The sequence below is a fragment of the Cardiocondyla obscurior genome, linkage group LG02 (assembly GCF_019399895.1).
Source record: "Cardiocondyla obscurior isolate alpha-2009 linkage group LG02, Cobs3.1, whole genome shotgun sequence".
Classification (NCBI taxonomy): domain Eukaryota; kingdom Metazoa; phylum Arthropoda; class Insecta; order Hymenoptera; family Formicidae; genus Cardiocondyla; species Cardiocondyla obscurior.
Window position 1 is genome coordinate 7,334,205 of NC_091865.1, and position 23,859 is coordinate 7,358,063.

The window sequence follows — 23,859 nt, forward strand, 5'->3', positions numbered from 1 at the left end:
AATTATTTAACTATAATTATATTAACAACAAAATGAAAATATCACTTTTCGCATATTACACATTTTATAGTAGGAGTACAGACGACTTTCTTACCTTTCCAAAAAAATAAAAATATTAGACTTTAATTACTCTTCTATCAATCTGATCGAGTTAACGCTTAGAATGTATCTGCAATTAAAAATATTCTTTGCCCAGTGAAAAATTGCATCTCAATGGTGAATAATGATGCTGACATCACAATAGCTAACGTCAAACGATTTCTAATTCTGTATATGAATGTGGAGTTTGTAAATGTTTTCCACAGAGCTCCGCTTGTCTCTATTCTTCGTCCAGGCGGTCGCGCCAGCTAAAAAATCCTTCGCGCTGTTAGGAGACTGACGTTTCTGGCAGAATTGAACGGTCTAGGAGTGCCTAGAGAGGAGTGCGCGACACGCACGCGGATCGAATGTACCGGCGTGACGCGGTAAGGGAGCGGTGCGCGTATTCTCTCTGACAGTTTCATGTCAACAAATGTCGCGGACGAAGCGTCGCGCCCAGCCGCGCCAGCCAGCTTAGCCAGGCTTGCCAAGCCAGCCGGGCCCCAGTGCGTATTCGCGGAGTCGCGCCGCGGCCAATTGCGGCATCGCACGTCGTCATCGTCGGCCAATCGAGAGGCGCTGCGATGACGACGAGGGCTAAATATAGCCGGTATATATCTAGGCCGGTCGCGACCGCGAATTATCCACAGTCGCGCGCCGGCGGCCGACGGAGGAGGATAAGTGGATTATCGGAGCGGATTATTAAGTGCGTGTGCAGTGTGCCAAGTGCGAGCACCGGGGTGCCGAACGCGAGACGCCGTTAAGGTAGGGACGATTCAATACTAACGCGCTTTCCAAAGCGAAATGCCCTAAGGCTGCTTCTTCTCGGCTTGCGACAAGCGCAGGGAATCTCGTCGGGGAGACCGACCGCGAAAAGGTTAGCTGCGGAAGAAAGGAAGTCGCTCTCGCGTCAAATTCGAAGCACGTGTTTGCCATAATAAACACGGCTCATACGACGGGCTATTCTCGGACCGCGTCCGAGATCGGCGAATAGATTGTTGAATTGTTTCGCGACTTTCGGCCAGGCGGGGATTACGATCGACGCTCGGTGTGAAATGCGCAACTTGTGCAACGTAACGTTGCACACGTAAGGCCGAGTACGCGTGCGATAGTGCCGCCTGATTGGTTTGTTTCAGTTCAATTTAATTTCCTCCGCTGTTTTAAATTTGAAAGCATCAGCTTTTCTATCTTTGAACGAAAGTAGAATTAAAATATATAAAATATACGATGTATACTTAACAAATTATTCTAAAGGATTGCATTCGTAAGAAAGCTAGTAAATAATGATCGCGGCGTTAAATGAACGTATACACGGCAGTTTCAAACTGATGCGCGGGGTATCAAAATTCCGTTCGATGTATCGGAGACATTATGTCATGTTATGGGGCCAAAGGGAGAGATAAGAATATGTTACGTTTTGACGTTAACATCCGATAAGGCTATTATGTATCTGATTGACATAATACCTTGCGCCTAGGTTTGTGGTCACGCGTGGTCACCCGCTATCACGCGCAATTGACTTCTCACAGAATACTTTTTTTCAACGCACGGTTTGCGCGTAAGATTCAAATCGTGATGTTGCGATAGTACAAAGTCAGAACGATTGCGAGCGCGATTTGGATTGATTTACGTGGGTTTTATAGCCACGGGCTCGCAATTGCTCAAGGTCGCGACGCCACGAAGTAGAACTTTGCTGCCATCGTAGCAGCAATGTTGCCACAAGAGCTCGCGGTAGAATACTTATCGCATTAAAAGAGCTTCGTGTGCCTTCGCTCCTTCTGTCCGCTGCAAAAACATTCGAGGCAAATAAAAAAAGAAAAAAAAAGAATTTAAAACATGTTATATTTAGTACGCTTGAAAATCGGAACTTCTAAATTTCTTTGTATATATATAATGCCTTAAATAACAGTGTAATAATTGGACGATAATATTTCACGTAATTTTATGAAGGCCAAATTCGGCCTGTAAGTTGTAGGTTGCAGAATATCTATTTTGTAGGCATTAATTCAAGTATCTATTCGTAGTTTACCTTATTTCATAACGTCATTCATTAATCATTGTAATTCAAGAGCTAACCATCTTCAAGTTTTTTTTTTTTTTTTTTTTTCTATAATGAATATTGCATAGTAAATATATTTCTACAATAAATCATTATTGTAGTTCTTTTCGCAGTTGTCGCTTACGTATCGTTAATACTATTTTTACTTATCTCTTTTTAAATTCTTTTAACCGAGAACTTTTCGGGTTTCCCAGAGAATAATTTTGATTCCCTTCACAAAAGAGTATCGTTATATCATATTTCCTAGATTATAATTATTTTATTGTATCTGCAATTTATTTGCTATGTTTATCTTCGTTTTATCTTTACTCTATTTTATCTCATATTTATCACTCAATGTCTCTGAACTTTCGAGCAAGTTCTTTCCTCGAAACTGGTATTCGCGAGAAAGAGAAAGAATAAAGTGGGACGAGGCACTCGCGTATTGTGCGCCTCGCTCATGAATATGAATGCGCAATCGTTCGTGTCTTTGAAGTTGGCTATCTATTATCGCGTTTACGAGATACATACACGACTTACAGCGCATGGACGAACGATCGCGAGTAGCGGCCGACACGATTTGTGTGTAGTTAGCCCGCAATAAATTATTTTGGAATTTAGAACACGGGCCCGAAAATAATTTGTTTCACAGAGAGCCGCCGACCCCTCACTTGCTCGTTCTAAATGATGTACATACATACATACCTTCGATATATCAATACCATTCTTGATAAACTCCTCGATTTCGCAATTGTTCTTCTTTTTCTATAGCTGGACGAAAACTTGATTAGAATAGCAATAGGAACAAGATTAAACAGCAACGAATTATCAGATTAGTCGATGCTTTTCTTCTTTTAATAATAATGAACGAACCGCAATGTTGTGTGTATGATACACGTTATAATAATTACAAGTAAAAAATCACACTTATTATGAGGCACAAAAATATAGTATAATGATATAATAATTATTAATCTAGGCGAGAACTATAATTACAGAAAGTTAGCTAAATATTCGCAGCGCATTCTTTTTCTTCTTTCTTTCTTTTTTTTTTTTTTTTTGTTTTATCAGTCACATAAACAGTTTGGCATTAAATTACACGTCTCCGATGTTTGCTTTCGCCGGCAAACTTCCTCCGACGTTGATAACCTTTGCAGAATAATAATCTTATCTCGCACATTTACTATGCAAAGTTACGAAGGTAACCACCTCGATGGTATCTGGTCCATAATTATTGTTAGAAGGTTAAAGTCAACACGTGTGATATGGTAAATTTCTTGAGAAATTTTTAAGAGTTTCAAATAAATAATTCTTTTTAAATTAAGATAAATCTTGCTTTTGGAACGCTGCAGAACGTTGCGCGATTCTTTCTTTAAACTTTTAACTAATCTCCGAATTATAATTATCTGAGTCTTAATTTTAATTTACCGAACGGTGATTTTATTATATGCTTGCACTTTTAATCGACGGCATCTATAATTAATAACCGGGATTGCATGACACGATTGTTTCTTAATGTTCTTTCAATGGGCTATTTTCTCGTCATTTAATAAACTCATAGTTTGCAGAAAAGCCTGATCGTTATTGAATAGAAAAACACTTTTATGTGTGGAATGCCTCGGAACGGGCGGGAAAAATTTTTTATGCTATCTTACGCGAAGCGTATATAATCATCGGGTAACTTAAATCACACGCTTCGCCTTAGCTAATGAACGGCTATTTTACCTCGCACTCCGTAATTTTTGTCGCTCGAATAAGATGTTAGACATGCCATAAACGTAGATACAAATGTCTGTTTATTCTGGAGCAAGGCCCTTAAGAACAACATAGTAAACGATGTTGCGATAAACTATTTTCAGGCATTATTCCACAGAGAATTAGACCTTACAGAATAAGTAAGAATAAATGTGAAATAACAGGAAAAATTCCGAGATTATTCATGTTGCAATTTTTAATTTTGCAAGAAATTGTTTAGAAAATGGATTTATGTGGAAATACGTAATAAATAGATTAGGTATCATTAATCGGCGCAAATAAGATTGATATCATCTAATGGAGTATACGAATAATTCCGTTCGATAATATTATTATCGTAACAATAAGCATCGATCTGTTTGTTTAATATAGCGGAACGGTTTATCTGCACGCAAATAAAGCAAATCTATCTCTTCTAATATCCTTTTATCTTTGTGCCGTCATTTTTCTCTCTTTGCGTTGTATTAGCATTTTAAATTCAATCGCGAAATATTGAACCCCTTGAGCGGCAATAAACACTTTTTTTTTTTCTTATTTTACTTTCTGTCTATGAGCGTGATTACGTTTAATTAGAAATAAAATTAGCAATTAAAATTAGTATGTTCCAATTTTAATATAATACGAGCTAAGATTTTATACTTTATAGAGATCTAAAAAAGTGCTGTTACGATTTACAGTTCTTCGAAAAGAAAAATCTTCATGTTCCTTAAAAATGAGTCGTCTCATAAATTCGCGCCCGTATGTCAGTATCTGGTGAAGAGGGCAAAAGATGCGGGCTTAGGGAAGTCTCGACTCCCATTAATCGTTCGTCTCCATTAAGGTTTCATCTCCCATCTTCTTCGAAACGCCAGCGGCGAACGTTCTGTCGATTTGGAATCGTTGCCAATGTATCAGGACTAGCGAGAGGTTCACAATTGCGATTAATCATCTTGTAATTTGCAGAATGATCTTAACGGCGTATGCGACAGAAGCTCGATTATTTGAGTGTTATTTAACAAATCTTTTGATTATTCTAGACATCTCGACAATTTAGACCAGGGTGAATTGCTCGCTTATGTATGAATAACGTTGTTCCGTGAAGACACCAACGATTCAGTTAGATAACGTTGAAATAATCAAAGCGCTATTTCAGCATAAATTAATATTTAAAATAGTTAGAAATATTGAAGTATAAAATATATTCCTTACGTTGGCGGATTATTCGATTTGCCGCTCGGAAAACACCGAGTCTGCGTTCACCTGTGTCACTTTGCGCCCACGTAACGTTCCGAAATCGCTTTATTTTCGCCTTTACGCATATAAGGGAGCCCGACATTGTATCGTGATACGATGTTCTATCACTTGAAAAGAGAAAAACAATTATTTATGCCACTTTACGACGCCTGATTGCGAGAGAAAACAATAAATTGAATGTCTCGTTTGATTTTAATTTCATGACTCGAGGCCTGCCCCTTGCACTGTTACGTGTGCATTTGACACGACTGAAAAGAGTCTATTTATCTTTCAAAACGGGATTCGTATTTTTAGAAAGTGTTCTTTGCAATACCGTGTAAGATTCACTTGTAATTCCCCGAGGGAAGACATTGACCTTTCGAACTCTTTTCTCTCGCTGAAATTCTCGTGCGAATATATTGTTCTTTTCGATAGGTTTGTGCTTTATTACTTTCCTCTGCTGAGAATGGGAAATATTACTATTGTTTCTTTCGTCGACAAGGACCATAAATTTTCAATCATTTTTTTACAGGATATATTTTGTTAAAGATATTTGCAAGTATTTTATTTATGGTTTTATTTATAGTATTGTTTTATCTTTATTTTATTTTCTTCTTTTTTTTTTTCTCTCATTTATTTCTACATTTTTATATTATTCCGCAGCGAGAACAAAGTCTCCATTGGGATTGCCGATTTTTTATGTATTCATTTTTTGGGTAGAGGATCTCTAAAACAGATGGCTGAGCGAAAATTTGCCGCAGCCTACATCCGCGCTTTTTACACGAGAGAGGCAAGGAGATGTTGGTCGTCGTCGTAAATTGGTGCTCGTAAAACCGTTCAACTAACGCGTCTTTCATGGGGTTTCGACGCCCAAATCGCCTCCTCCGTAGATTGTTATTTTGTTTTTTACTTTTTTTTTACGCTGCCCCAACAAGTCGATATATAGTTTTTATTAGTTATCGTTACATTAATATAGTTACATTTTTAATTTAAAAATACGCTCGTCTTCCCAAGTGGTATTAATTTATGAACTCTGTGTAGCAGACTGGAACGCAATGATACTCTTAGATCGCTCGTCAATCGGTTCACTAACCTCCGCTGTCCGAAATATGCGGTCGGTTCCGCGTTCTATATCACGATATGTAATTATTCTGAAGCCTGCACTCGAGATCACACGCGTTACACGCGGTACGATCTTGTCGGAATTAGGCCGCCCACGTTCGCTCGTCGTCGACACGTCGAAAAAGCGCTATAAAAGCTTTCGGTGGCCAGATGGGCACGGGTTGCGCAAGCTCTGTTTCGTTCTCTTTTTCTCTTTCGCCTTTTTCCTTTCTCGCCTTATCATTTTTCATCTTTATTTTTTGTCGCGATCTATCTTTCTGTTTCTTAAAAAATAAAAAGAAGAAAAAGAAATGCGATTTTGGTAGAGAAAGAGGTAATTTTATTGTGTATGAAATTCAGAGCGAGAAACACGAAACATATATTCCTTTGAGAAGTTTTCTTTCAAATGTCTTTCTGCTTCTCTCTCCTTCTGCGGAGAAAGATTAATTACCATTTACTCACGTAAGAAGGGGAAGGTTGCCGGGATCGAGATCGAGCAATGCGTGGATTTTCGGAATAAGATACTGGCTGCTCCCGAGAAACGAGGCAACATATGTCGTTTAATATGTTTTTTTTTTTTTATAAATAAAACATAGCAAGAGAGTCCGTTGATAGATCAGGCCAGTTCTTAAGAGACGTTTAAGACGGAAACTGTTTGAATATCAGAATTTGTTTGGAATAACCTTTTCTTTTTATTTTTACACAAAGAATAATTGTTATCTTTATAGAAAATTCAGGTATAAATCACACCGATTACATTATATTATTTAAAGAATTTTTACTGAAGCAAATATAAAATAATGCAAACTCGATAGACAGATTTCTTTCTCTTTGTTAATTAAAAAAATATATAAATATAAATTTTTTTTCTTTTTAATTTAAAAGTATTTTTCCAAATTGAATAAGTTTTGTGCACTGTGTTTCGGGGAAAGATCTTGTAAATCGGTCGAATACCAGCGGGTCCGAATGTGCCACACGTCAAAATCAAACGATTTCTATTTATAAATTTAACGACGCGGTAAACCAGCAGCGGCTTCGATTAGACACCTGTTCTCATTTAAACAAACGCAAAAAGCGGACCGATTATTATTTCAAATTGCAACGCTGCCAGTAAACCGTTAGATATTGCGAGTCACAAATAAGTTACTATTTTGTGTCGTTTTTCAGCCAAAATTTCTGCGAATGTTAAGAAGAGCGATTTAGAACGTTAAAAAAAAAAAGCGTCTGTTTAATTTTATTTATAATTCAAATTAAAACGTTTCCATAAACGTTATTTAATTTTTTAGTTACGAAATTATATTTATTATTCTTCACCATCACTACGTATTCGGTAAATTCTTGCTCGTCTTCAATTTTAAAATGTACTACTGCTAAAATATCAGTCTTATCCGCAAAGCGGAGAGAAAAAAGAGAAAACACACAGGCCTGTGTTTGCTCAAGCTCTCTTTCGTTTCGAGCTCATCCCACGTCTTCCACCTCGGTACATATAGGTCACTGGGTGCCAAGAGGACCCTTTGTCACGCGCTCGCATGTGGGCCCCGAAAGATCTCAGGCCTAAGGAAGTCAAAGTTTCTTTTTTTCTTTTTTTTTTCCATTCTCTCCTTTTTGCTCGCGAGCAGATAAAACGAAAGAGGAGGAGGAGAAACCGAGTGGAAGGTTGAGAAAGGGGGAGGAGTTGCAAGGGCATTAGGCCCTCTCGAATACGAAACGATAAAATTCTTACGAAACACCCGCATGCAGACAGCGAAAGGGAAAAGAGGTCCTCCTCTTCTGCGATTGAGTAACTTCGCGACTAGCTGGAGTCTGTGGTGACTCTGATAAAAAAAAAAAAAAAAAAGAAAGGAAAAAACTTGACCGTCGAATGTTCGCTGTTAATCCTCAAATGTTAATTCTTAATTAATTTACGACGTTATTACCTCTATTGTATTTCTTATTCAGATTTTTACTTAATAATGTAATTATTGATATACGCTTTAATTGATTTTTACTATCCTATGTCAATGTTGAATATGCTTATTTAAAAAGAACGCGAACACACGAGAAGAGTGAAATAACATAACCGACCGGAAGTAGAAAATTCTCTTTGAGGAGCTTGTCCGCGAGCGCGGTGATGAGCCATGTCGCGAGGTCTCACGCGTTTGCGCTTCGGGGAAAATATGTATCTTAATGCTATCTTTAATGATTTATTCACGGAGATAAAACAGCGCCATGAGTGCCGGCACGATTGAGAGGAATGTAGCGAATTGAGGTCGAAGCGAAGTGGAAGATGCGAGAAGCGCGAGATGTAAGAGTGTCGAGAGCTCAAAGATGCTGAAGAGCGACACATATGTGAGCAATAATTGAATCGCGTTACGTAATTCAACAGGATTTCGATAAAATGCATTTTCCATTAAAACGAATAAAAGAATTTTTTTTTCTTTTTTTTTTTTCCCCGATCGTAGGAAAACTCTCGTCGGTCTGGAGTATGCACTCGAGCGAAACGCGTTTTTTTTTTTTATTTTATTTTTGAACGTAATCACGTAACTTCTTATTATCGAGAGAGCTGGACACGAATTTCTGAACAGAATAAAATTTCATCAGGACAATGTGTAATCGATATGTACAGATCGATGCTCGGGTGTATAAATTGGATTTAAATTTATTCATGATCAATATATCTCTGTACAAAGTCGCTGATCACGATTCATTACCGCTATCTGATAGGGTATGTTAATCGATGATTTATAAGTCACGAGAGACCGTGAAAGTGACAGGGCGACGAGTTATCGTTAAATACGAAAGTTGTTAGTAATTGAAATTAATTTCTCAATTCACAAACGTATACGTGCAAAAAATATCTTTGCAATTGCGACAGTGGAATAAGATTTATTAAAAAATATTTTATTAACATTTATTTTTAGGTATATTTATCGTGTGCAGTTATACTGTGACATAACATACAGTCATAACTTCAGCATGAACGTATATTGACGTTGACATTTAATGGTAATAATTTATTCAGAGGTAAACTCTTTGTTTTCGAACGACGATCTAAATTTTCCAGTAAAGCTCTATGATTTTTCTTCGTACTTTCGGCATTATATAATTCCGTCATCAGCAGTCTACGCTCGTAAAAATATCAAAGTATAATGAATATTCTGCGTATCTGGTATAAAAATGTGCGAGAAAATTCGCCGTGGGTGGGCCAAGCGAGCGAGCAAGTAAGCAAGAACTAAAAGGTTGTCAATCCTTGTCAAGAGTCATTTGAACGCGACCAAATATATAATCGGCCAATTTTTCAGTACCTAACCGCAGCTGAAAACGCGGTGAGCAGAAAGAAAAATTTAATTCTTGCGAAATATCTGAAGCTTGATCGAGTAAAAATAGAATATTCAAAGTCGATCGACAGAACTTGTTTTCCGCGGATTTTGAAAATCATCAGTTACATAATCCTCACGAATGTTTCACGCACAAGAAATCGAAATGTAAAAAAAATATATATATCATTATACTCCTGATATTTTTATGGTACTTAATTATATAAATTATCGTTAAACGGCATCGGTGGAATTCTCATTGCTCTACAAGATCGTCTTCTTAGTTATATCTCGTTATCAGCAATTCAATTGTACATACAGGTGCTGGCAAGTCAGCTCGGAGTCAGTAGGCGGGTGCATATATATCGAGCATTGATAGATCATGAAGGTTGCGATCGCATAGATAAGAATTTGCCGTTACCGATGCGGACTTGATAATACTTTGTAATACGTTGTAATACTGGAGAAAAAGGCAAAAGGTATTCGCCTGAAAAAGATATTTTTATACGATATAAAAATAGAAATTCTTGATCGCATGTACATGCACCTGTATAAATATGCATATAAAATTTGCACACATAATAATATATTCAATGTAATAAGAAAATTTTATATGCATATATGTTATGAATCTGTCCATTGACGCCCTTGTGTCATCGTGATTATGAAATAATACGCATGAATAATGTGAATATTTTGATAAAATGCGTAAAATAGAATCGCAGCCTTCAAGTTAATTGGATTATTCATTTTCGCGATAATGCGCCAAGCGGGGATCACGTAATTATTACGCGATATTTCACGCAACGCAATAAGCGTTCATTAATCTTTCTCGGGAATCCCGGAGAACGAAATACAGAGTAAGCGATAGAGAACGACATCCTTGTTTGCGGTTTTCGGAGGATAAATTATTTTGAAAGTTTGCACAGGCAGTTTTATAGATCTCAGCTTAATTATAGGCTACGCAGGAAGGCTCGAGGATTTTAAGCTTGCATTTCGGATATCCTTAAAACGTCTAATTATAATAAATTGGCTGTAATTAAATGTATAAAATTTTAACGTAAACTTAAAATTTTTTTTTTTTTTTTTAATTATTTTTTTTAATTTAATTTCACTAAAGAGCTGAAATTAAAGCTCAGAATAAATTTTCTTTTTATCTTCGAACCGTTCAATTAAGCTTAGTATGCTTTCAGGCTTAATTAGCTTCACGCGACGTCCTTTTGTTGCTGTTTCCAGATTAGATAAATGGTGAGAGCCCAGCGCAAGTCATGTACAATCTGAACGTGAACGTGAATCCCAGCCCGACCGGGGCCGTGGGTCTTCTTGGTGTCACGGCGGCAGCGGCCGAGGTTACACCAAGGACACCGGAAATCGTAAATTCGCTGATCGCCATGACCAATCCCTTCGAGGGTTACGGCAGCGGTAATGAGAAGGGCATGCGGGACCGTACGGATTCGACGAGTAGTGGCGAACCGAGCCCGCCAAGCGTCCAGCACACCTGTAGTCAGCTTATCAAAGAAGGTAAGAAAAAAAAAAGAAAGAAAAAAAAGATTAGAAGGCTCACGTCGTTTTAAATATTCTTACCGAGCTGGCAAATCCATAGAGGCGTCTAAGCTATGCTAGGATCTAAAGGCGAGACTTGCGCTTGCTGCACATCCACATTATCCACATTTGACAAATGTCAATGACAATATGGCAATCTGCTCGCTAGTATGACGTACTTCTCTTTTCTTCTCTCTTTATTTCTTCATCTTTTTGCCTTCACTCACACAATGTTACACACTACGCGACGCATTAAATCGCAAATCCTGTTCCTTTCAAATTGCGGATTACGCAACGCACGCACACTCGCATTTGCAAAGAAGGATCGTTATCGTAATTGCTTTCGCGGTTTTATTTGCACCGATTGGTCTGATCTATTATACTAATTACCAAAATTAGTTGATTGAATTTTTTTTTAATTAACTTTCAATATGCGGAATGTAGAAAATATGGATGTAGAGTGATACGTTTTAATAATCGATTATATGTCGCGATCCATGATACAAATGATCCTTAATTATCGCAATTTAATCCTTCGAAGGTTACGAGAGTGTCCTTGTATCGCGTGGAAATGTTAGCGATCGTTGTCATTTTCTATGGCATTAATACATTGTGCGTTGCAACATTTTCGAGCCCACTCTCCAGCGGAAGTCTGTAATTTATTTGTGACATTAAGGAACACAAGCGAAATAATACAAGTACATTCGCACAATCTATTATATATTTTATATTTTATAGTACATATTATTTTTGAATTATTTTTACCCGCTACAATAAAAACTTCAAAAATAGAGCTGCTATAATTTAAGTGCGATTATTTAATTGAATTGGTAGTTCTAATATTAATAGTAGTCCAATAAAAAATTTTTTCTACTTTAAAATTGAAATTAGATTCTGTAAAAACTTTTGAATTAAAAAAAATTGTGTTAATTTTTTATTCTCTTTTAATAAAGAATAATAAAAGAAAAATTAATATAATGTCTAATTACTAATAATTTTTCTAGATAACGCTAATCGATTTGCATTCTCCACATGTTGCGAATGGTAGCTATTTTGATCTCGGCAATGTACCTGGAAATAAAGTTAATCAATAGAAATTAATTACACCATCTTTTGAACAGGGTTGAAGCTAACGCTGCAGACGAAGAGGCGGGCGAACAGTAGTGGCGACGATGGCAAAAAGAAAACGAAAAAAGAGGATGGCAGCGGCGCCGACGACGAGGAAGAAGATGAGGCAACCAATAACAACTGCAAAAATGGAGTAAGTAAATTTTTTCCATTTTTTTTTAAATTATTCTCCTTGGAATCAAATTTATGCAGATTTTTCTAAAAAGAACTTTTTAGTAAGAATTGTCACTTTTCGTATACAATTTTAATCCTTTATGTCTTTTGACAAATTCTTCAACTTGATTACATAAATGATACTACAATTATTACAAAAATAAAGAATTATTAGTTAATGATTTATTTCTTAAAAATTTAATACAATTTTTGAAGGTAAAAATTATCGTAATCTTATTTATTATCAAGGAATGTTATTAATATAAAAATATTTAATAAAATAAAATTAATTAGAATTACAGAAAGTTAAAATTATAGATTCTGTAGAAAACAATTTCTTATTTTTTAAGATTTTTATGTAGTTGACGATTTATAAAGAATAAATAAAGTTTTTATAATTGCCTTTCTTTGGACTTTATTTCCTACTCCTCTCCTTAATAATTATAATGTGAACATTCAGGGAGTAATGAACTAAAGCATATATAGCATCATGCATTATTATTTGTAATAAAAATTAATAGAATTTATAATTTTAATATGAATTAGGAGAAATTATAGATAATATGATTATATACACTGTTGAAAAATTTTTTAACATCTTCTTGTTATAAATTTCTGAATCTATCCGGTAAGATTAATTTTTTTTTTAAGAAAAGTGACAATTCTGCTCACTAAAAACGCAAAATGAAAAATTTGCAAACAATTTAAAAGCATATCAAGTTTAAATAAAAACTTTATATGGAAAATGTATATTTAATCAGATTTTTATTATTTTTAAATTATAAGTTGTATATTTTATAAAAATATATTATAATTTTTAAATTAAAAAAAAACGCCGAATACATAAGGACACAACTTTATCGTGGCAATTCTGACAATAGCTTAGAAACTTGTTCCCAGACCAGACAACGAATCCTTTCGATCCTTCTTATGTCCTTGACTTGCGACTATTCGCGTGCGCGAATAAATTAATTCCGACAGGCTGTGCGTCGAGCCATTTCGACCGTTTCGGCATTCGTGAATTTGCATGCCGCGCACAGAAACGTTTGTTTACGGCACGAAATGCAAGCTTCTAAAATTAGCGAACTCTTGAAAGCGCTAAGAAATAACGCGTTTGCATTTTAATTGCTACGAATTACACATTTACAACCGGAAATTTAAAAAAATACGCATTTTTATTATTTTAATATTTCCATTTCTATGTTTAATTTATATTCTATAAATACTGGTGTATTTTTAAACAGATTTAAAACTATTTAGATTGTAATTCTAAATACAAAGTAATGAATATTTTGAGCTGCGTGATGAAGTTGCACAAGATGTGTTTCGTATTTTATTTTGAATTGACATATAAATGTGATATTAAAATTTATTTACAACTGAAATATTTTTATTCAAGATTGGACGCATTAACAAATATCGGAGGAAATTTTGACATGTAGATAAGATAAAAGTGAATGAAATATGCGATTTTGAATAGCTTATATAAATACTTTGGAATTGCATTTTGACATTATAATGTGTGCTCACGTATTTATTATTTTTTTTTCTTTTTTTTCTTTTATCCAAAGATCATGTTTTGTTCAGATTTGCCGTTGATTAACACCTCCATATCCGTCCTCGCTAATTCTCGCTAATGTACGCGAAAGTACGAGTTGCAAACCATTAGCATCTTTTCTCAAACAATTTATTTATCATTATTTAATAGATAAACGGTGGAGTTTTCCGTAAGATGTTTACGCAATTTTTTATAAAATATAAAATCGCAAAAACATCAGATTAGAAATATCCCGAATATTAAGGTTCGCTGAAGAATTTAGATTTTTTATTGGCGAGATTTGAAAGTCACAAAAAATTTCAAGAACTTCTCACATCTATAAGTGAGAAAAAAAAAATTTCGCCGACTATAACAATATGAACAAATAAAACCATTTTATAATTCTGAAAGAAAATAATAGATGCTCGGAACAAAAATGCCCAGCCGTTTATCCTTTGTAAAGATTCTTTTGAAGGAATTCAAAATTATTCCCTGTGCAACTCCTTTAACATCTCCGATATCTTGATACCTCTCAAGACTTCAACAACTCAGAATCTTCAAGATTCTGCAATCTCAAAGCCGGAATATCACATTTTTCATATCCGAAGAATTGAATCACAATCTCCTAAACAAAAAGATCGAAGATACCCAAGAATACTTCCTTGCTCTCCCGAAAAGGAAATGGAAGGCTTAAGGATTAAAAAAAAAATACGGAAATCCTTTGCTCGTTTGCAGCTGACGCCGGAGGACGAGGAACGACGCCGGCGGCGGCGCGAGCGCAACAAAATCGCGGCGACCAAGTGTCGGCTGAAGAAGCGCGAGAAAACGGTGATTCTCGTGCAAGAATCCGAAATCCTCGAGACCCAGAACCACGACCTGAAGTCACAGATCCAAGAGCTGGAGACTCAAAGGCGCAGGCTAGTCGACATGCTGAGCCTCCACAGTCCTACCTGCTTGAAGCAGGGCGTGGACGCGACGTCATATCAGCAGTTCGCCGAGCCTCTTCACCTGCCCAGTTACCAAGACAATTTTGTGCCACAGCAACCTCCACCGGCCCTAAATCAGCCGCAGAACTGCGTCACCGAATATCCGGTGAAGGTCGAGGAGTACGAGACCGATTTCTACCGGCAGGGTAGCCCTTTTATGCCGACAACGTCGGATGCCGGTTGCACGGTTTAGCGAAACGGCGAATATCGTTTTTCTTCGCCATTCAAGGAAAGAGGATCGCCGAGAAGCTCAGAATATAATAACTGCGCGTGTATAATAACTGGAGGTTTTTTAATTGAAATAGATAATATAATATACAACTCACTCGTATATTTTACAATTTACAGAGTGGTTAGAACTCTTGTTTTACATTTTATAAATTTTAGTTATTAATTATATATAGGATTCGGAATTTAAAAAAATTTATTTTTGACTTATATAATTTGCTCGATGAAATCGTTGAACGTCAGGATGTCGATAACGGCAGGATTATATGCATTCCATTACAAGATATCGAATTAAGAAGGTGATTTCGTTGATTATCTTTTACGTTCTTATTTCGTTAATCTTTGTAATTTAATTCTTAACTCTTTGGCTTTATAAACGAGTCATCTGAGCTTCTCACCGTTCGTCTCTCCCGTTCGTAAGCCCATAGCTCGTAAGTCGGTTATATCGCGAACAATTATTTTTATTTTTTGTCTTCCTCTTTGTCTATCAATCTTTCCCTTTCCTTTTTTTTTTCATTTCACCATTTCCCTACCTTTTTTTTAACGAGCTCTTGTTATACTCGAAAAACGTTCGACGTAGAGAACGCTTAAGACATTCCTTCGTAATAACCGTACTGTGACATTCTCTTATAAGGCCTTTAATTAATAATAATTGATATTGTAAGATAAAGACGGATTATCCAGCAATGCTCGCTTGTTTATAAAAATTAGTATTACTGTTTGTACAAAAACATTATTAATTTTATCAAGTCAATTACACTTATTACTTTTTGTTCTTTCGAAACTGATTTGTAATTTTATTTCACTAAAATAATTCGCTTCTCTGTTAATAATAAGGAGACTTGTAAGTCTGCTTCTATATTTTTCAGCGAGTTCGAACTTGAATATATTATTCTTTATTTATAATCTATTTTTTTTTTTCTATATTTGTCGCGTCAATGAAAAAAGACCAGTGAGACGAGTGAGCGGCGCTAAAAGATATTCCGTCGTAAAATATCAAGCGAAAATCGAGACATTGCGCAGTAGATCAACGATAATCGGAGAGAAATATTTCCAAATTGTTTTAAAGTTGCATTTGCTATTCGATAAAATATAAAAAAAAAAACTTTGAAGAACGTTCAAAGTGGGATTTAATGTTCGACGAATTTTCGTTTGACATTGATTCTGAAGTTCAACACAGCTGTTTTAGAGCTGTTTAACAGTAATGAGCAGATAACTCTTAATTAAAAGAGGATTTTAAACATTTTGGAAATAAATCCTTCAGCTTTGGAAAGCGCTTAGTCTCGGATTTGCAAGACAGTGAGAAAGAAAGTACACGCGAGTACCCCGGTGTAGATAAGTCTTCTCTATAATTGATATTGATTATCAAGAAGTCGATAACCATACGTTCAGAGGATACTTATATATATTATTATACGAGTAATGAGAATGATATTTAATATTATATATACGTACGTACGCATATATATTTTATACAAATTCATATTATATGTAATATGTATATATGCGCATGCATATATATACATTTATGTATATGTATGTATATGTATATAATATATAAAATATACAAAGCGCAAACAACTGCATAAACAAGTGCACGCCATTAACAATGAACATTTAATTACATGACGATTATTAAACATTAGATTCGTTGGAGAACCAAGAATTAAGTGCCTAACGACATACCTCAATTTAGCTTCGTTTTATTTTCCCTTAGTGCGTTTGCGAATAAAAATTTAATCGCGGCTAAAATCTGGGAGCTGGTTGTCAGTCCACGTACAAACTTATGTAAACTGATAGAAAAGCATAAAAATACCAAAGAAAATTACGAAAAAGCGCAGACACAACGTATTTTGCAATTCTATAGTAATTGTTACATTTGTCGAGCAAATTTTATATGTACAAATTTTATATTTTAAATTTAATTAATAAGGTTTTACTTAAATAATCTATTTTTTTTTATATTTTTCCCGGGCTTTAAAATAATTTTGAATCACTTGAAAGGTTCCATGTATAACTTTATTCTTATTTTATTTTATTTTTTAATTTGGCAAACACACTTTGGGCTACGCTTATAAGATGATTTCTCACGTAATTTATGAAAATTAGTCTGATCGTTAGCAAAATGCTATAATTATTTTAATTAACAAAGACAAACGCTTATACAAAACCACGGACTAAACAACTCTCTTTTTCTCTCTCTTTAAAGCGTTGATGTGAATTGATAAAATAATTCTTGATAATAATACGAAACTCAAAAAACTTATCCGGTACTTTGCGAACGAAGCAAAGCGGGACAAAGTTTTCTGAGCTTTTTTTTTTCTTCTCTTTCTCTTCGATGGTATACGGAATTTACGAAAATCATGTAAAATCCAAGTATAGCTTTTAATCTATAAATCATAAAAGAGAGAGTATGGCACTTGTGCCAATATCACATAACAGCGATATTTAAATGGTGCTAAAAATATTACCTTCTTTTTATAGAATTTTTATCAAGTTGCCAGAACAGAGTATTTAATAGTTTAATGTGCCCTTAAAGGGACAATAAATTTCTATCTATTTAATAGTTTATTATATTTTGAATGTTAATTTGAGAGATATATAATTTTTTCCTTCTTTTTTCGAAATTTTTTTTGCCCACTAAATATGAGACGTACATTTAATGTTTCAAATTGTTTCATTTATGATTTCAAGTGACATATTCTATTTGTACGTTTATGACATAATTTCTAAATATTACTATTGAAACATTTCATAATTGCTTATATCATAAATGTTTCTATAGCAATGTCACAGTTTAAACATCTTGTAAACATTTCATGTTCTGTAATTTGTTAATTTTGATACAATTATTTTATAATTATATGCGAAACATAATTTTGAAACATTAAAAAAAATATATAATATAATTTATGATATGCTCTAAAAGTTCTCAATATAAGTTATTATTGTACATATATAAAATGTTTTATTTATAATACTTATTCGTTAACGTACGTGCGCTTTGGTTCTTGTTGTGCGAGTGTAGAGAGACCAGAGAAACTCACAAAGCTGGATATATTCGTACAATAACGTAAGAACATAACAAAATAACAGCGACACAGTAAGTAAAAGTATAAAATTAATTAAATATATTTATTATGCAGTTTATATATTTATAAAAGAGATTCCAAATTTTTTTTTTATTTTTTTTTATAGACTTTTAGGCAGTTTTTTAATTTCGACGTTTTTTGGAATTTATATGAGTGCCTCAATCACAGTTTAGGTTGCTGAGACTTTCAGACATGATTTATAGTACGGCCGTAACCGCTAGAAGAGTGAGGTAATTCTTGGCAAAGCAACAATTGTCTATAATAACTGTTTACATCTAGAAAGTAAACTCATTGTCTTAGTTTTCGTTCTTGTCCCGCTTCATTAACTTTATAAATGATACGGTAATACTGGCACGGAGAAGGAGAACTTTGTAATTTTAAACCGCAAGAAAGTGCAAACTATGTATAAACGCGAGAGTGATATACGCGTAATTTAACTCACGGGGAGATAATTAATTAGTCCAGGTACATCATCGCTTTTCGGGGATGTCTTAATTCCGCGTGATTAACTCTTCGCGTTCGAAATTTGATAACGCCTCATTCGATCGTATTTCTTGCAAATATAAATAGAAACGCCCCGGAGAAATCTATTCGTTAATTAATTAAATGAATTAATTAAGGGAGAAAAAAATATTTTTTTCCAATTTAATAAGGAAATGAGAGTTTCATTGCATCGACATATTCTATCGAGAAATTAAAGAGAAATCTCCGATAGAGAGGGCCGTAAATTGCATTCCGTTCTACTTATACACTTGTATAACTCGCAAACACTTCTCTACTTACACAAAAGGAAAAAAAAAAGAAGTATATTGATAGTCAATGTACCGTTATGCTCGTTTTTAATCTTCGAGCGGGTTTTATGGGCAATTGCCAGCTATTTTATGTCGAAGACCCCGTTAAACTTAATCTCGGAACCTCGGTTGTTTCGCGGCTGGTATTGAAATTCATCCAAATAATTTGTAAACTCGTGGGGTTGCCCAATAAATTATAAATAAAATTAATTTCAGATGACGTCGTAGTCTACCTATTGAATCCCGAAAATTGAACGATGTCTTGACTTCATCGTGGAATGTTGTAATGCCAATCAGCCGCTTGAATTATTAACAAAATTAAAATGAGAGATAATTAAATTGTACGTTGGAAGACTGAGGCAAGTAACGAGTCAACGTTACCGCCGCCGATCGATTTCAAGCTGAGGAATGTCTTGTCGAAGACGTGCACGTTGAAATAAAATGGCCTGGAGGAGATTCGCGCGATTAGGTACGACGAAGCGAATACTCGTCATATAAGGCACGCTTTCGTCGGACAGCCGCCAGTTTGAAAGTGCGAGGTATCGCGCGTAGACTCGGCACGAAATACGCGCGAGAAATCAAGAGACATGTGGCCGAGGCGTCGTTTAGTGCTGATCACGTTGATCGTTTCCGGTGAGTTTCGCAATTTCAGAAGTGTTCGTGACTGCGAGTTCCTTATTTCTTTTATTCGATTGCCAACCTGTTCAATAAACGTCGATCAAAATCTAAAAGTGTTAGATTTAAGAACAACGTAATGCTGTTTTTGATTTAAGGCGTTATATAATTGTTGTTTAAATAGGCAAAACTTTACTGCATTTATAATTAAATATTTGTATAAATCTCATCGTGAAGACGCACGTTTTTATATAAAGTCGTTTTTATCGTTTTAGTACGTTAAATGTAATTGTAGCCTTCTTTTCTTTAGGTAACAGAGTTTCGTTAATCCTGTGAACAGTGTAGAATAGTGGCAAGAATTGAGAAAAATGTAACTAAACAAAAGTTATCGTTTTTATTGAAAAATAACGTTACATAAAATTGTATCAATTTCAATTTTGGTCTCGTTCCAAAATGGGTATAAGTGAATCGAGAAATAGGACAAACTAGATCTGCGGACGTGGAATTTTGTTTTGAACAATGATGCATGCCGAAAGTTTCGTCTCCGTTTTTGTGTTCAGGTGAAAACGATGGCGCTAATGGTATGAGATTTCTCTTCGAACAAGTGTACATCACACGGTACAGATATCGTTTCTGAACAGCCAGGTGGAACGTGAAAGTACTGCGTCTAAAGATAATCTCACAGCCGTGGGATATTGAAATTGCCTTCGAGTTTGCTCCTCTTGAAAATCATTCTTCCCCGAATTGTCTCCGATTTCGATAAATATCATGTAAAATGTCTGATATCGTAATTTTTCTTTTTATTACAAAAACTCTTGGCTTTTACCTTAACAATAAAACCCATTTTTGATTGTTTTTCTTCATAGAGCAAGCTGATATTTATTTTGATCTCATTTAATTTTTATGGTGACAAATGTCTTTTCAAAATGACATAAAGACTGTTAATTATAAATAATTAAAGTGATAAACCGTTGCAAAAATATTATTAGAAGTAAACTAGTTTCGCGACAAAATCTTCCGTCTCTATCGTGTTAATTGCGTTTGCGTACGCATGTGTGATTAATAAAGTGCTTCGAGTGAAAGTTCTAACATGAGATTTATAATAATTTATTACGAACTTTATTATCACTTATTAATTTGTAAAAAATAATTGGTTGAATTTTTTAATGTATGAAAACAAGGAATGTGCTACTCGCACAACTCATATTTCCAACATTTACATCACAATATTTTCAGCAAATACTTTGGCGGAGAAAGGAAAATCTGGAGAAGTTCCTTGCATAGACGACAATAAGTTTTATCGTAATCCCAACGCGCCATCGCACAGCATTTGGTCGCCTACAGAATGCGCGAAATATTTTCTCTGCTTAGGTAATTATAAATCGCAAAAAGAAAAAAAAAATGAATAAAACTATCAATTATAATTCTAATTAATTACTTGTCTCGGCATAAATATTCACTTTTCATTATTTCTTTATTATCGTATTAAATAAATGTTATTTTTATTAATTTTTATATTATTTTATTCAATTTTATATCTATGTCATCATTAAATTACTTTTCAGACAATGAAGTCTTTGAATTTAAATGCTCGCAAGGACTTCTCTTCGACGTCTCCCGACAGATCTGCGATTTTAAAATAAATGTCGATAATTGCGACGTGACCTCAGGTACATTTATTTATACTTGAAAATATAACGAAAAGCTGAGAAAACCCCGTTATTGCGAACTTTATGTCGATTTCTACTCTTAAGAAAGCGATCGAGTATTACACATGAGATACTTTCACCCGGAAAATCATACAGTGGTGACAAGTTGGTCGTTCCTTTGTTTGTTTCCATCAAATCTCTCATTGGAAATTTTAATTTACGGAATACACTTGTTATTAGCACTCCTGAGTAAATCGAGATAAGATCACAGCAAATAATGCTGCTGTAATCACACGGACGTACGTCGCATATGTTTCAATTGTTATATCAAATCAAATTCGCACAACGCATGCAATCCTTGCTTTAAATAATTCCTGTCTCACATAATTTTTTAATAAATTATAATAAATACAGAATTGATTAATTTTTAAAATTAAATTCTTTCTCACGGAAAGACCGTCTTTTTGTAATTTAGAAAAGTATAGTTGTTATGTACCGAATGGTGATATGAAGTTTTCAAAGTTTCCCGTAGATGCCCAACCGGCAAAGCCTCTGCTTAAAAATGGCCAGTGCGAAGAGGAAAGTCTTGCCTGTGGTGACGGCACGTGCCTTCCGGCTCTATATTTTTGCGACGGGAGTGTCGATTGTCACGATGGATCCGACGAGGGATGGTGCGGTAAGAAATGCGGAGAACATATAAAAAACAATTAAATATAGATTAATACACTGTAAACTTTTAAGTTAGATTGTTTTGCAAAATGTTGTCGAATTATTAGAGTGTGCTTAAATTAGAAAATATGAGAAGTTTATTCTAATTTTTTTCAACTGTTTTAGATATGCGAAGTAACATAAATGCCGCACCAATTTGCGACACCCAGAAATGTCAGTTACCTAATTGTTGGTGCTCCGAAGATGGGACGCGAATTCCAGGAAATCTTACTGCTCTAACAATTCCACAAATGATAACGATCACCTTCGAAGACGCCGTAAACGCAGATAATTTCGAACTTTACACAAGTGAGTTAATAAGAAATTATTGCAATTAAAATTACCTCATTTACACCTAATTTGCAATTTTGACCAGCACAGAATTATATAAAGATAATATTAATTGTAGTCAGTTCTTTATTTCGTAATAATAAAACTTTCCCGGCAAAAGAAAAAATTATTACAGAAAATAATAGCTCGATATCTTTACAGAAATTTTTACGGACGACAGAAAGAATCCCAATGGCTGTCCTATAAAAGGTACTTTCTACATCAGTCACCAGTACACGAATTATAGAGATGTGCAATATTTATGGAACACCGGTCACGAAATAGCAGCTCATTCCGTTACGTAAGTATTCTATGTTTTGAATATAAACAAAAAAACGTTGACGAATATAAAGAAAGTCTTAGAGAATCGTTTAAGTTGGTAGGTAAAATCAAAAACTGCTTTTCAGACATCGTGGACCGGAAGAATGGTGGTCGAAGAACGCGACGATCGAAGATTGGTTTGATGAGATGGTCGGAATAGCGAACATTATTAAGAAATATGCGGCAGTTCGTATCGGCGATATTAAAGGTACAGATCCTATTTTCAGGTTCACGCAAGATTAAGATCAACCTGAAAGAACAATACTTCAGTAATTATTAACTTTTAAGAGAATTTAATAAACGTAAATAAATAATGCATGCATTTTTTCAACGTGATGATCTGGATTTATCAAGAGAAAATAAGTCTCTATTATTATAAAGTTGTTCTAAAGTAATACCTGTATGTTGCAGGGGTAAGAGCGCCTTTCCTACAGGTCGGCTGGAACCGCCAATTTCTGATGATGTTAGAGTTCGGTTTCGTTTACGATTCTTCGATCGTTGCACCTTTCTCCGATCCACCCTTTTGGCCCTACACGCTAGATTACAGGCTGCCGCATCCGTGCGTCCATGCAGGACAGTTCTGTCCTACTCGTTCTTACCCTGATATCTGGGAACTTCCGCTAAATCAACTTTTGGCAAATGTACATGAGTCATACGCATTTGAATATAATAATTATTATAGACAGATAAAAATAGTTTCATATGATACTTATCAATTTTCTTGTTTAGGGCTACATGTGCAGCACTGTGGATTCGTGTCCTTCTAATTTGTCCGGCGAAGAAATTTATAAGATGCTCATGCTGAACTTCAAGAGACACTATCTTACTAATCGTGCACCTTTCGGCTTACATTTTCACGCATCGTGGTTTCGCAATCCGCTGTACTTTTTCGCATTCAACGTAAGTAAAATCTTAAATATTATTTATTACTAAAATCAGATTATATCAAATTTATATAACGAAGTGAACTTCGCTATTTCTATTCAATCATAACCAATAATTATTTTCACGTGTAATTAGAAATTTGTCGACGATCTTCTTCAATTAGACGATGTGTTTTTCGTCACGAGTCACCAGGTTGTAGAATGGATGCGCAAGCCAACACCAACGAGTGAAATTGAAAAGCTTGCACCGTGGCAATGTGCAAAGCGACATTTTGAGCCGTACGAAACGGCTTGCGACTTGCCAAATAATTGCAAACTACCCAGTAAAGTACTCAAATCATACAGATATTTGCATACATGTTTTGAGTGTCCAAAACAATATCCATGGTTAAGAAATGAATTTGGTATCGAGTAA

At 34.9% G+C, this 23,859-nt stretch overlaps 2 protein-coding genes across 4 annotated transcripts; both read left to right on the forward strand.

Moving 5' to 3' along the window:
• The first annotated feature begins 710 nt into the window (after nucleotides 1-710).
• Nucleotides 711-20,349, forward strand: Atf3 (Activating transcription factor 3). Of its 2 annotated transcripts, none has more exons than XM_070670413.1 (4): nucleotides 711-843; nucleotides 10,717-11,001; nucleotides 12,144-12,283; nucleotides 14,576-20,349. In XM_070670413.1, exons 2-4 carry the CDS (start codon nucleotides 10,749-10,751, stop codon nucleotides 15,017-15,019), a joined length of 837 nt encoding a protein of 278 aa, XP_070526514.1. In that variant the 5' UTR covers nucleotides 711-843; nucleotides 10,717-10,748; the 3' UTR covers nucleotides 15,020-20,349. The 2 variants fall into 2 exon arrangements, with proteins under 2 accessions (XP_070526514.1, XP_070526522.1); XM_070670421.1 differs by lacking the exon at nucleotides 711-843 and adding an exon at nucleotides 12,027-12,066 and having other exon boundaries at nucleotides 10,759-11,001.
• Nucleotides 19,489-23,859, forward strand: Chld3 (Chitin and LDLR binding deacetylase 3). 2 transcript variants are annotated; one of them, XM_070670366.1, is made up of 10 exons: nucleotides 19,489-19,570; nucleotides 20,789-20,923; nucleotides 21,118-21,222; nucleotides 21,734-21,877; nucleotides 22,036-22,218; nucleotides 22,402-22,540; nucleotides 22,647-22,768; nucleotides 22,972-23,201; nucleotides 23,290-23,460; nucleotides 23,581-23,859. In XM_070670366.1, the coding sequence occupies exons 1-10, from the start codon at nucleotides 19,525-19,527 to the stop codon at nucleotides 23,857-23,859; spliced, it is 1,554 nt and encodes a 517-aa protein (XP_070526467.1). In that variant the 5' UTR covers nucleotides 19,489-19,524. The 2 variants fall into 2 exon arrangements, with proteins under 2 accessions (XP_070526467.1, XP_070526462.1); XM_070670361.1 differs by lacking the exon at nucleotides 19,489-19,570 and having other exon boundaries at nucleotides 20,477-20,923.

Coding starts and splice junctions, on each gene's coding strand:
- Chld3 (XM_070670361.1), top strand. CDS start 20,719: ATGTATGAAAACAAGGAATGTGCTACTCGCACAACTCATATTTCCAAC. Junction 20,924..21,117: donor GAAATATTTTCTCTGCTTAG/GTAATTATAAAT, acceptor ATTACTTTTCAG/ACAATGAAGTCTTTGAATTT. Junction 23,461..23,580: donor TGTACTTTTTCGCATTCAAC/GTAAGTAAAATC, acceptor ACGTGTAATTAG/AAATTTGTCGACGATCTTCT.
- Atf3 (XM_070670413.1), top strand. CDS start 10,749: ATGTACAATCTGAACGTGAACGTGAATCCCAGCCCGACCGGGGCCGTG. Junction 11,002..12,143: donor TAGTCAGCTTATCAAAGAAG/GTAAGAAAAAAA, acceptor TCTTTTGAACAG/GGTTGAAGCTAACGCTGCAG. Junction 12,284..14,575: donor ATAACAACTGCAAAAATGGA/GTAAGTAAATTT, acceptor GCTCGTTTGCAG/CTGACGCCGGAGGACGAGGA.